The sequence below is a fragment of the Chrysochloris asiatica genome, unplaced genomic scaffold (assembly GCF_000296735.1).
Source record: "Chrysochloris asiatica unplaced genomic scaffold, ChrAsi1.0 scaffold00038, whole genome shotgun sequence".
In the NCBI taxonomy this organism is placed as follows: domain Eukaryota; kingdom Metazoa; phylum Chordata; class Mammalia; order Afrosoricida; family Chrysochloridae; genus Chrysochloris; species Chrysochloris asiatica.
The window spans coordinates 745,298-757,697 of NW_006408556.1; the positions used below are offsets into that span (position 1 = coordinate 745,298).

General features: G+C 37.8%; 1 protein-coding gene across 1 annotated transcript in view; it reads right to left on the reverse strand.

The window, feature by feature from the left end:
• Positions 1-9,486: 9,486 nt before the first annotated feature.
• Positions 9,487-12,400, reverse strand: part of LOC102819856 (butyrophilin-like protein 1-like) — a 10,767-nt gene continuing 7,853 nt past the window's right edge. The window contains exons 8-9 of the mRNA XM_006860543.1: positions 10,636-10,662; positions 9,487-9,983 (exon numbers count right to left, since the gene is read on the reverse strand). Coding sequence (XP_006860605.1) covers positions 9,487-9,983; positions 10,636-10,662 — 524 coding nt within the window. The remainder of the gene's footprint in view (positions 9,984-10,635; positions 10,663-12,400) is intronic.

Here is a 12,400-nt window from a genome sequence, read left to right on the forward strand (position 1 = left end):
ATGGTTCAAATAAAACCAGATTCAGAAATTATTGGAAAATTTTGACTGGGACCATAACTCACAAACTGAACTGCCTTATGAACTGAGGACTAACAAAAGTGTTTAAATAATAACAAAAATGAAAATAATACACAAGCTAGAAACCAATAGCAAAAGTTGAATGCTAATGAGGTCTAAGCAAGCAGATCTTGATATAAAAAGTCATTATCTGTGGTAAAAGTTTTAACTCACCAAGACCACCTCATTCTGGTTCCTTGCTAGTTTAATGCCAAATAGAAATTGAAAGTAGTAGATTGTAATTCTCCTGGTTGAAAATAAGGGAATATCCCCCCTTCTTCCAATGTTCTTTCAGAATTCACTTTGATAACTTGTAATTTAAATTACTTTTCTGTCACTTTGAAAAGTGTATAAATCCAGAATGTAAGTCAAGACTTGGGAACTATTTCTCTTGAAAAGTATTCATCAAGAAAGATCATATCCCTACCTCCTGTTTTTCTAGAAGGAGATTAGCATAACTTCAGATACCCTGCCTTAAAGTGATTCAAAAATCAGCAATGTTATCTTGAGAACATGGATGTAACAGGGTTGCATTCTCTTAGTTATTTAAAGGGTCAGATACTTTTCTGCCTTTGGGTTTTACTTAGCAGACTGCCTGTGATACAACATGTTTTATATAATGCTTATTTCTTTTGTGGAAAGGTTATCTGAGTTGGGAATAGATTTTGTTATTAGTAATTTTCCTGTAACATGGTATTCCTGATCCCCTTTCCAGTATTGTTTGTTAAGTGCCATTGTGTTGATTCCCACTAATAGTAACCCTGTCAGAGTTTCTGAGTAGCAGCTGGTAGGTTTGAACTATCAACCTTGTGGTTTTCAGTCCAGTGCTCATTCTACAGTGCCATGCCAGGAGCTTCCTACTAATAGGTTCTATTTATCTTCCAAATGCACACCTGAGCCAATTTTCCCTCCACTTAATTTCTATACATTGTATTATTCTTACTACTCCGGTTCTGAAATCATTATCTGGCATTTACCTTTGTTTTAGTCCCTCTTATTTTCCTCTCATTACCCTTCTTCCTTTTGCAGGTTTACTCTTCCTCCTTAGGAGAAGAAATAAGCATTCAAGTTTATAAGTATTTGATACTCTCAAGGACGAACAGCAATGATGTGACCTTGGGAAATCACAACATTTTTTCATAACTCTTTTTTTTAAGGTTTATTGTGAATTGTGTGATAGTTTACATGGGAGAACATTGGTTTCGCACTCAACCAACTGTGTTTTGTTTCACTGCAATGATTACAATCAACCTCCATGCACCATCAGTTAACAGTATTTGCCTCTATTCCATCTTTCTTTATTGATCGATTGATGTACACAAAAACATGCAGGAATATAAATCTTTTAAACAACCAAAGGGCACATTTTGCAAGCCTGCCTCCTGGCCACCAGCACACAGCCTTTCTTTTTTCCATTAGATAGAGTCCTCAGCTGCTCTATCTCTCCATACCATCATGTCTGCCTCCATCTCTGGTGTCACTGCTTCTCTGGTTAGGATCCCATGTTCTGAAAATGCTCTTCCCTCCTGATGGTCCTAGGCTCCTCTGTTTCTGGAACATAAAATTAACTACTTTTCCCTTTTTGTTACACATTACCTTTACAGTTGTGACAATCACAATTAGTCATGGTAACACTCACTATTGAATCAAAAGAATCCTATCCCCATCTCCTTTCACCAGATCCCTCTAGACAAGATGAAAATTATTAAGAGGGGATTCTATCTTCCCTTGCACACTCTGAAACTAAACTCCCTCTAAACTCCCTCCCCCCCCCCCATTTTAGGTAACCCATGTCTAAGTTGCCTGTCCCTGTCAACACTGTGTACTGAGGGGACAGACTTGATCCTTCATGTGAAGACATAAGCAAAGGTCAAGTTCATCAAATTGTAGCAATTTATACTTGCTTCCTGTACCAAACTTCTTTATCTTCCTCTAGTCAAGTTCTGATCATCAAGCCATCCAATCTAGGTCAAATGGGTACTGTCTGCAAGTTTGGGCATTCTTGTGCACCTCCCCTCACTTCATATCAACTGGAAGCTTCACTCTCATCTCTATCCCCCCAAGGGCAGATCAGTGTCTGTGGGCTCAGGAGCTCCCAACTCTAACCAAACTTTGGACCAACCAGCCATTCCTCTTCTCTTTCTCATCTCAAGGTCAGCAGGAGTTTATGGAACATCGTCAAACTCAGCCCATATCATTACTTACTGCCTTTTCCCCACTTCTTCTCACCAGTAAACCAATGTGGTCACCAGCTAGCTTACATGCCTGCTCATGTGTTCCCTTTGAGTTTCAGTCTTGGAAAGGGGTTTGTTCTGAAAGGACTTGATGGCTTGCCTTGATGGCTCCCAGGTGAACAACTTGTTTTTTCTTGTAATAGCCAAACACTGTGCCGTTTTGTTTTTGGTTTTCTTTCAAGAAGTAGCTTCTGTTCCTCCATCTGCTACAGGTTGGTCTTAACTATTGTGAATTGAGTGAAAGTTTACAGATAAGATCATCAGTTTTACATTAAACAAATAACAAACTTTGTTTCATCTCATTTATTGCAATCCCTTCCATGGAACAACCGTCATCCCACTTCCTCCCTATGGCTTCTATTTCCCTTCCACCCACCTTTCCATCCCTTCACACTTCGTCCTTAGGTACATGTTGCCCCTTTGATTTTGAATGATTGGACTTTCCCTCGTTCATACTGAGCTTATCTTACTAGTATTGTTGTTCTGCCTACATACTCATCTATTGCTTGGCTAAAAATTGGGCCACTAGGATAAGTTCCTTTCTAGATCTGAAGGATGGTTGAAGGTCATAGTTTCAGGTTCCTCAAGTCTCTTTCAATGAGTAAGTCATTTTATCCAGGACCTTCTAATATGATTCCTTTCAGAGAAATTGGTAGTGGTCACTGGGCACCATCTAGTTCTTCTGGTCTCATGGAAACTGATATTCACATGTACCATTAATCTGTTAGACTAATTGATGCCAAGAATTTTCAATTCTCATCACTCTTCTTTCTTCCACACATGGGTAGACCAATAGCTGCACCTTAGACAGCTGTTCATGAGCTTTCAAAATTCCAGACACTGCTTGTCCAAGTAGGATATATATCATTGCCTTTATCTGTCTCTTTAAAACTGACTAATTTCAGTCAACATAAAGTCCTCCAGATTCCTCCATGTTATGCAGTATTGGGAGTCCTGGTGTGAGTGCTGTAGGATAAGTACTCAAAAGCAAGGTCGGTTTGAACTGTAAGGTTGGCAGTTCAAACTCACCAGCAGCTCCTCAGAAACCCTATGAGTTGGAACCAACCCAATGGCACTTACCAATAACAACAATTATGTTGAGAAATTTACCTTCTATTCCTATTTTGTAGGTTTTTTGTTTCATTAGAAATGGGTGCTGGATTTTGTCAAATGCCTTTTCAGCATCATTTGATATGATCATGTGGATGTTTCCATTATTTTTTCTAACTGATGGAATATATTGATTGTTTTCTAATAATGAACTATCCTTGCATACCTAGTATGAATCCCACATGGTGATGATGTACTATTTTTTTTGATATGTGGTAGGATTATATTGGCTAGGATTTTGTTGAGAATTTTTGTGCCTATGATCATGAGGAATAGTGGTCTATAATTTTCTTTTTAAATGCTGTATTTGCCTAGTTTAGGTATCAGGGTTTTGCTTGCTTCATGAAATAAATTTGGGAGCTATCCAAACTTTTCTATATTCTAGAATAATTTGAGTAAAATTGGTGTCAGATCTTCCATGAATGTTTGGCAGCATCTATCAGTAAAGTAATTTGGGCCCATATATTTTGTTGTTGTTGGGAGTTTTAGGTCTATTCAAGTTTTCTACTTCAGTCTGTATTACTTTAGGTAAGTCATATGTACCTAGAAATTTATCCATTTCTCCTAGATTTTCTAATTTGTTGAAGTACAGTTCTTAATGTTGTTGTTAAGTGTTGTTGAGTTGGTTCCAATTCATATAGGATTTCCAAGGGTCCACATCTTTGTGAGAACAGAAAGTCTCATCTTTCTATCATGGAGCAGCTGTTGGGCTTAAATCACCAACCTTATTATTCACAGTGCTTATTCTACAAAACCACCACACTCCCAAAATTCTTCATTTGCTGTTGTTGTTGTTGTCAGGTGCCATCGAGTCGGAACCGACTCATAGCGACCCCATGCACAGCAGACTGAAACAATGTCCGATCCTGGGCCAACCTCACTACCACCGCCACACTGACGCCATCAATCATGTCACCTGGCTGATCCATCTTGTTGGGAGTCTTCCTCTTTTTCTCTGACCCTCCACCTTACCCAGCATGACATCCTTCTCCAGCGACTGTTCTCTCCAGACAATGTGTCCAAAGTAGGAGAGACGAAGCCTAGCCATCTTGGCCTCCAAGGAGCACTCTAGTTGCACTTCTTCCAAAACAGATCTATTGGTTCTTTTGGCAGTCCATGGCACTTTCAGTATTCTCCTCCAACACCACAACTCAAAGCATTCAATTCTTCTACGATCTCCTTTATTCACTGTCCAGCTTTCGCATCCATATGAGGTTATTGAAAATACAATGGCCTGGGTCAGGCGCACCTTAGTACTCAAACTGACATCTCTGCTCTTCAATACTTTAAAAAGTTCCTGTGCAGCAGATTTGCCCAATACAATACGTCATCTGATCGTCTGATCTCTTGACTGCTGCTTCCGCGAGTGTTGATAGTTGATCCAAGAAGAATGAAGTCCTTGACAACCTCAATCTCTTCTCCATTGATAAGAATGCTGTTTATTGGTCCAGTGGTGAGGATTTTTGTTTTCTTTATATTGAGTTGTAATCCATACGTAAGGCTGTGCTCTTTGATCTTCATCAGTAAATATTTTAAGTCCTCTTCACTTTCAGGAAGCAAGGTTGTATCATCTGCATATCTCAGGTTGTTAATAAGTCTTCCTCCAATCCTGACTCCACGTTTTCCTTCATAGAACCCAGCTTCTCGTATTATTTGCTCAACATACATATTGAACAAGAATGGTGAAAGAACACAACCCTGTCGCACACCTTTCCCAATTTTAAAACATTCTGTGTTCCCATGCTCTGTTCGAACAACTGCCTCTTGGTCCAGGTACAGATTTCTCAGAAGTACAATTAAGTGTTTTAGAATACAATTCTTCATAGTATTCTGTTATTATCTTTTTCATATCTATTGGATCTATTGTGACATCACTCATATTATTTCTTAGTAGTGTTATTTTCATCTTCTCCTTCTTTACTTTTCTTAGGTTTACCAACTATTTGTTGGTTTAATTAATGCTTCCAAAGACTCAACTTCTTGTCTTGTTGACTCATTGTTTTTCTGTTTTCTATTTCATTTATTTGGGCTCTAACATGGCAGTTTGAAACTACCAGCCATTCCATGGGAGAAAGATAAGACTTTCTGCTCCCATAAAGATTTACAGCCTTGGAACCCCTGTGCAGGGTCACTATGAGTCGGAACTGACTCCACGGTACTTAACAACAACAACCTTTATTTATTTATTTTGACTTACTTTGCTGCTCTTTTTCTAATGGTTGGAAAGGTTGGGTTAAAGTGTTAATTTTGGATCATTATTCTTTTTTGGATTTTTGCATTTATTTCTATAAACTGCTCTCTGAACACTACTTTGGCTGTGTCCCAAAGGTTTTGGTCAGTTGTATTTTTGTTCAAGAGGAATGATGTGTCATTCATAATCAGAAAGAACATTTCTAGATCTACCCTGAAGTATGATGTTGTCTGTCATAGGATGATAATATCTCTATTCCTATAAGAAAGGCCAGTTAATGGAACTTTTAAAATTTACACACCAAACAATAACACCAATGCTGAAGATATTGAAAAATTCTACCAATCTCTTCAGTCTGAAATTGGTAAACATGAAATCAAGGTGTGAAAATTGGAATATGAAAGTTGAAAAGAAAAAGGAAGGATCTGTAGTTGGAAAATATGGCCTAGGTAATAAAAACTATGCTGGAGATTTTATGATACAATTTTTCAAGACCAATGACTTATTCATTGCAAGTACTTTTTCAATAACATAAACAGCAACTATACTTGTGTACCTTACCAGATGTAATACACAGGAATAAAATTGAATACATCTGTAGAAAGAGAAGAGGGAGAAACTCAATATCATTAGCCAAAAGAAGGCCAAATACCCATATACAAGTTCAGGTTGCAGCTAAAGAAAATTAAAATAAGACCATTAATTATTCATATCAAAGTCGAGGCTGAAACTGAAGAAAATTAAAACAAAATCATGAGAGCCAAAATATAACCTTGAAAATATTCTACCTGAACTTAGAGACCTTCTGAAGAACAGATTTGATGCACTAAACACTATTGAACAAAGACCAGAAGAGTCTTCATGGGATGTCATCTAAAACATCATACAGGAAAAAAAGTCATTAACAATGAATGAAAAAACCGAATTGAATGATAGCAGAAGAGATTCTGAAACTTGTTGTTGAGCTTAGAGAAGAAAAATTAAATAAATGAGGAAGTAAAAGAGCAAAACAGAAAATTTCAAAAGGCAACTTTAGAAGACAAAATAATGTATTATAATGAAATGCAAAAAGACTGGCGTTAGAAAACCAAAAGGAAAGAATACACAGTATCTCTCAAGCTGAAAGATCTGAAGAAAAATTTAAACCTTCACTTAGAATATTGAAGGACTCCTGATGTGGGATCAGTATGGGGATGCAAACCACAATGTCAGCAGTTCAACCCACCCCAGCTGCACCTCAGAAACCCTATACAGGGTCGTTATGAGTCTGAACCAACTCAATGGTACTTAGCAACAACAACATGGGCAAAATGCCAAAAACATCAATATAAGATAGAAGGAATGCACAGAGTCACTGTACTAAAAAGAAATGGTCCATGTTCAACCCATTTCAAGATGTAGCAGCAGTCAAGAATTCAAGTAACATATGGCATTAGGCAAATTTGCTGCACAAAACTTCTGTAAAATGTTCAAGAGAAAAGACATCAGTTTTAGGACTAAGGTGTGCCTGACTTAAGTCGTTGTATTCTTAATAGCTTCATATGCATGTGAAAGTTGGACAATGAATGTGAAAGACTGTAGAAGAATTGATGCATTTGATTTGCAGTATTTTAGAAGAAATTATGAGTACCATGGATGTGATAGAAGAACAAATTAATCTGTATTGTACAACCAGAATGCTCCTTAGAAGCCATAATGGCCAGACTTCATCTTTCATGCTTCAGTCATATTATCAGGAGGGACCACTCCCTAGAGAAGGGCATCATACTTGCTAAAGTGGAGGGTCAGCAAAAAAGAGGAGGACCCCCAACAATATGGATTAGCACAGTGGCAGCAGCAATGGTATCAAGCTTGACAATGATTGTGAGGCCAGCGCAGGAACAGGCAGTGTGTCCTTCTGTTGTGCATAAGATTGCTATGAATTGGAATCAATTGAAGGCATCTAACAACAACAGCAGCAGCATATGATGAAGAGCCAAGGGTACTTGAAGGAAGAACTCCAAGCTGCTCTTAAGGCATTGACGAAAAACAAGGATCCAGTAATTGACAGAATATAAATTGAAATCTTTCAACAAAGTGATGCAGCACTGGAGGCACTCACTTGTCTATGCCAAGAAATTATGCATATAGCCAACTGTTTGGGCCAGATCCGTACGTATGCCTATTGCAAAGAAAAGAGCCCCACAGAAAGTGGAAATAATTGAATAATATCATTAATATTACACTCAATTAAAATTTTGATGAAGGTAATTTGAAAACTGATTGCAATCATAGATCGACAGGGAGCTGCCAGAAATTCAAACGGGATTCAAAACAGAACGTGGAACAAGGGATATCATTGCTAATGTCAGAGAGATATTGTCTGAGAGTAGAGAGCATCATAAAGATGTTACTGTGCTTTACTGACTAAGCAGAGGTTTTTGATTGTGTGGATCTGACAATCTATGGATATTCCACAAGAATAAGTATATTCAACATATAGATTCAATAACTGTGGAGATAGGATACAATCCTGGTGCACACCTTTCCTAATTTTAAAACATTCATAATCCCCCTGTTCTGTTCTAACAACTGCCCCTTGGTCTGTGTACAGTTTCCTCATCTTCAAAAGTAAGTGTTCTAGAATACTTTTTCATTTTAACATTGTTTTAGCATTCCTACTCAAGAAATTAATCGATGTATTGCATTAGGTAAATCTGCTGCACAAGACCATTTTAAAATGTTGAAGAGCAAAGATGTCATCTTGAGGACTAAGGTACACCTGACACAAGCCATTATATTTTTAATAACCTCATATGCATGCAAAAGTTGGACAGTGATTAAGGAAGATCATAGAAGAATTGATGTATTTGAGTTATGGTGTTGGAGGAGAATATTGAAATTACCAAGGGCTGCAAAAAGAATAAGCAGATCTGTGTTGGAAGAAATGCAGTCAGAGTACTCCTTGGAGGTCACGATGGCCATACTTCATCTCTCATACTTTGGACATATTGTCAGGAGGGACTAGTCACCGGAGAAAGATATCATGTTTAGTAAGGTGTGGGATCAGAGAAAAAGAGGAAGACCCCCAGTGAGATGGATTGGCAAAGTGGCAGCATCAATGGGCTCAAGTATGGCAACAATTGTGAGGTTGGCCCAAGACTAGGCAGTGTTTTGTTCTGTTGTGTATAAGGTTGCTATGAGTCAGTACTGACTCAGTGACACCTAACAACAACAATGACTCTAAGTGTGGCTCACAGACCAGTGAGCATATGTAAACTGTATTTTACTGTCGTGAAACCTGTGAAAGTAAAACTTGAAGGGACTGCCTTTTTATCTGGGTCTCACAAGTTTTCCATCTCTGACAGGGTGGTATCTTGTCACTTGTTTTAGTAGAAGTTATTTGAGTTTTCCCTTCTAACACATTTCTAACTTGTGCATATCCCAGCTTTTGTAGGTTTTACAGTAATACTTTGTGAGACAAGTACAAAAATGGAATGTAGGTGTCGTAAAACCTTTGGAAAAAATTAACAGGACAATTTTATGTATGTTGAATCTAGTAATAAAATAATGGCTACATGTAGTTTTCTTATTTTATTCACTTATTTTTTTTTTAGTAATTAATATTTTTTTTAATTATTGGTCTGTGAATTACAGGATATAGCAAAAAATAATAAAAATAGTATCTACAATAGAATCAACAACAACAACTGATATTTCTTCTCAATTTATTTGTGAAGCAATTCCTGATGAAATCAGAAACCCTAGTCGTACAGCTTAATCCCAAGAAATTACCTATCAGAGAAGACTGGGGCCACCCAGAGATTGGGGATCCTGGAGTTTATAGAGAAGGGGCTACTGTATTCATGATATAGAGTCTTCCTCTAAGTCACTTAACTAACATTGTGCAGATAATCAGGGCTCCATAGATTTAAGTGTGAAATAAGGATAGAGTGACCCAAAGAAGTTCATCTGGGTGAAGGAGTGAATGTGGGTACCCTCAGTCAAGTTGTAGAAAGAAAGGTCACTATCTTCATAATCCATGAAAATCACAATCTTTTGTGGTGGCTTTTCTTTGGGGCAAATTTGAAGTGACGTTTTTTGGGACTTGGCTTTGGGATCACGAATGAGAGTCCAGTAATCATCTCCCTTCTTCTCTAAAACAATGAATTTTCTTAGTGATTCATCTTTGTATGACTCATAAATGCCAAGACTCCACTCATCATTGACCCCAACGTCCACTTCCCAATAATATCTCCCTGCAATTAAGCTTCCCTGATTAAGTGTGATAAGATTGACATCTCCTTCCTTATTACTAAGAGATATATCCTGTGTTTCCTCACTACAATTCTCTTTTCTCTCTGGGTCTGAATTGTTCAGATGAAGATTTTCTTGTTTGAGAGTCACCTGGGCTGGAAGACAAGAAAAAAAAAAAAAAAAGGAAAGGATCACCACTCTGTATATTTCAGAAAGCTGTTGTACAGAAGAAACAGAGAAATGGGGTGAATGCAGAATGAGTGGTAAAAGAATCCCTCTCTTCAGCGTGTGTGTACTTATCTTGCCTAATCTATGCTACTTTCAATGTATTAGTAGGGTAGAGCATGAATCAAGATTTTTAGTGTTTCCTTGAGAATAATGTTCTTTCCACTTTGTTCTACATATTATATCCATCCATGTTCCTCAATTAGTAACACATCCTAAATGGGCTGAACTATATTTAAAAACAGCAGTTGTGTTACTCTAATAATTTTGAGCAATTTTTTTATAAGTAGGAAAATAGCTGTCATATAACTGAGGATCTATATTCATTTCTATTTTCAGAAACAAGTGGACCCCATAGATAGGAAAGGTGGGTCAGTATGTGAAGGTGGGAGTACAAGGAGACTAGCTAAGCCTAGGAGCAACTTCAGTTCAGGCTGCCACTTAGTAATTTTTTCTCTTCTCCTTTTACTGAAATAGACCTGCCTCTGTCTTTTCAACTCAGAGATGGTATTAGAAAAGTAAACTAGAGTATCATAAGACAGTGTGGAGGGAAGTCACAAATATAAACACAGAACCACTCACCAAGCTTGAAATGTTCCTTCCTCCAGTCTGAAAAAGAGTGATATACATTGAGACTGGATTGAAAACACATCCAAGGAAAGAAAAGGAGATAAGAGATTTCCTGCCTTGCCTCTTCACTTCCTCTGTCTAGCTCTCCTCACTTTTTCTCCCAAGTCCCTCAAATTCTGGTGGTGTCCATGACCCTGAAACCAGAAGAACTAGATGGTGCCTGGCTACTACTAATGACCACTCTGAAAGAGAACATTAGAAGGTCCTGGATAAAATGGGAGACAAATGTAAAACAAAATTCAAAATTATAAAATGACTAGGTTTACTGGTTAGATAGAGACTGGTGGAACCCAAAGGACTATAGTTGTAAATCATGCTTTAGGCGTGGAACCAAATTCACACCGTGGTTCAATTTTCAGATGAACAGGTCTACAAGGAAAACAATAACACTAGGGCAGTGCACACGTGGCTGTGATGTGTTGTGGAGTCAGTTCTGACTCATAGCAACCCTGTACAAGGTTTCCGGGGCTATAAATCTTTACAGGAGCAGAAAGCCTCATCTTTCTCCTGTGGGACAGCTGATAGTTTCGAACTGCTAATCTTAAGGTTCGCAGCCCAATTAGTAACCACCACACTACCAGAGCAGTGTACACATCTTAGAATAATCCATCATAAGATCAAAAGGGCAAAATTTACCCAAGGATAAAGTTCAGAAAATTAGAAAAGCAGGAAGATTGGAAAAAGGAAACACAGGGAGAAAGTGAGATGAGTGATGTTACATTATGGGGGTTGCAATCAATGACATGAAACAATTTGTGTATGAATTGGTGAGTGGACGATTAAAAGTTGTTGCTTTTTTCCTTTTAATTCTGGGAGTGTCTAGGGACTAGAGAATAAATTGTATTGTTTCTATGCTCTGTCTCAAATTAGCTTGAAACAGGAGGAATGAACTACTCCAGTATGTGCCATATATGGAGAAGACCCAGTACTATTCAGAACCTGGTGGTCTTCATGGCTGAGGATGAGGGACTCCTTGAGTGGTACAAACGCTTAACACTCTCAGCTGCTAACTGAAAGGTTGAAGACTCTGGTCCATCTAGAGATACTTTGAAAGAAAGACTGATGATGTACTTCTTAAAAATCTACTTCAATGAAAAATGATCTACTGCAATGGAGAATCCTTTGGAAGACGTTTCTATTCTGACACATGTGGAGTCTTCATGAGTCATAGTTGATTTAAAGAAAACTTCTGAGGAATAAATTTATTACTGTTCTTTCAATACATTTTATTTTGTACTTTTTTCAGACTATGTTTTCCTCATAGTAGGACTTAGCCTTATGACAAAGGTCATTAAACTGTTATTTTGACCTCTGTAATTAGAAATATTTATCGTTTTCTTCTGAGTCAGATCCTTTATGTGGACTAGAACTGCATCTGCTTCTCTGTCTGTGGCCACTTCTCTTAATTGAACTGTGATTAGTTAGATATCGGATAGTCTTCCAGTTTGGGGGCAATAGGCAGATAAGGACATATTCATAATTCTTGACTGAAACAATGTTGTGATTCCTCACTGAACTGCCCCCTGTAAGAACTTCTGTCCTTCATGAAAAACTGCCCTCTTGTAAGAAGTTTAGGAATTGATATGTAGAAACTATGAATACAGGAATCAAGAAAGACATCTAAGATCATGTGTTTCAATTTCCTCATTTTATATACAAGGAGACTGAAGTCAAGAATGAGAATGTGACCAGAGTCCTCCGCTGTAGTTGGTAGAGC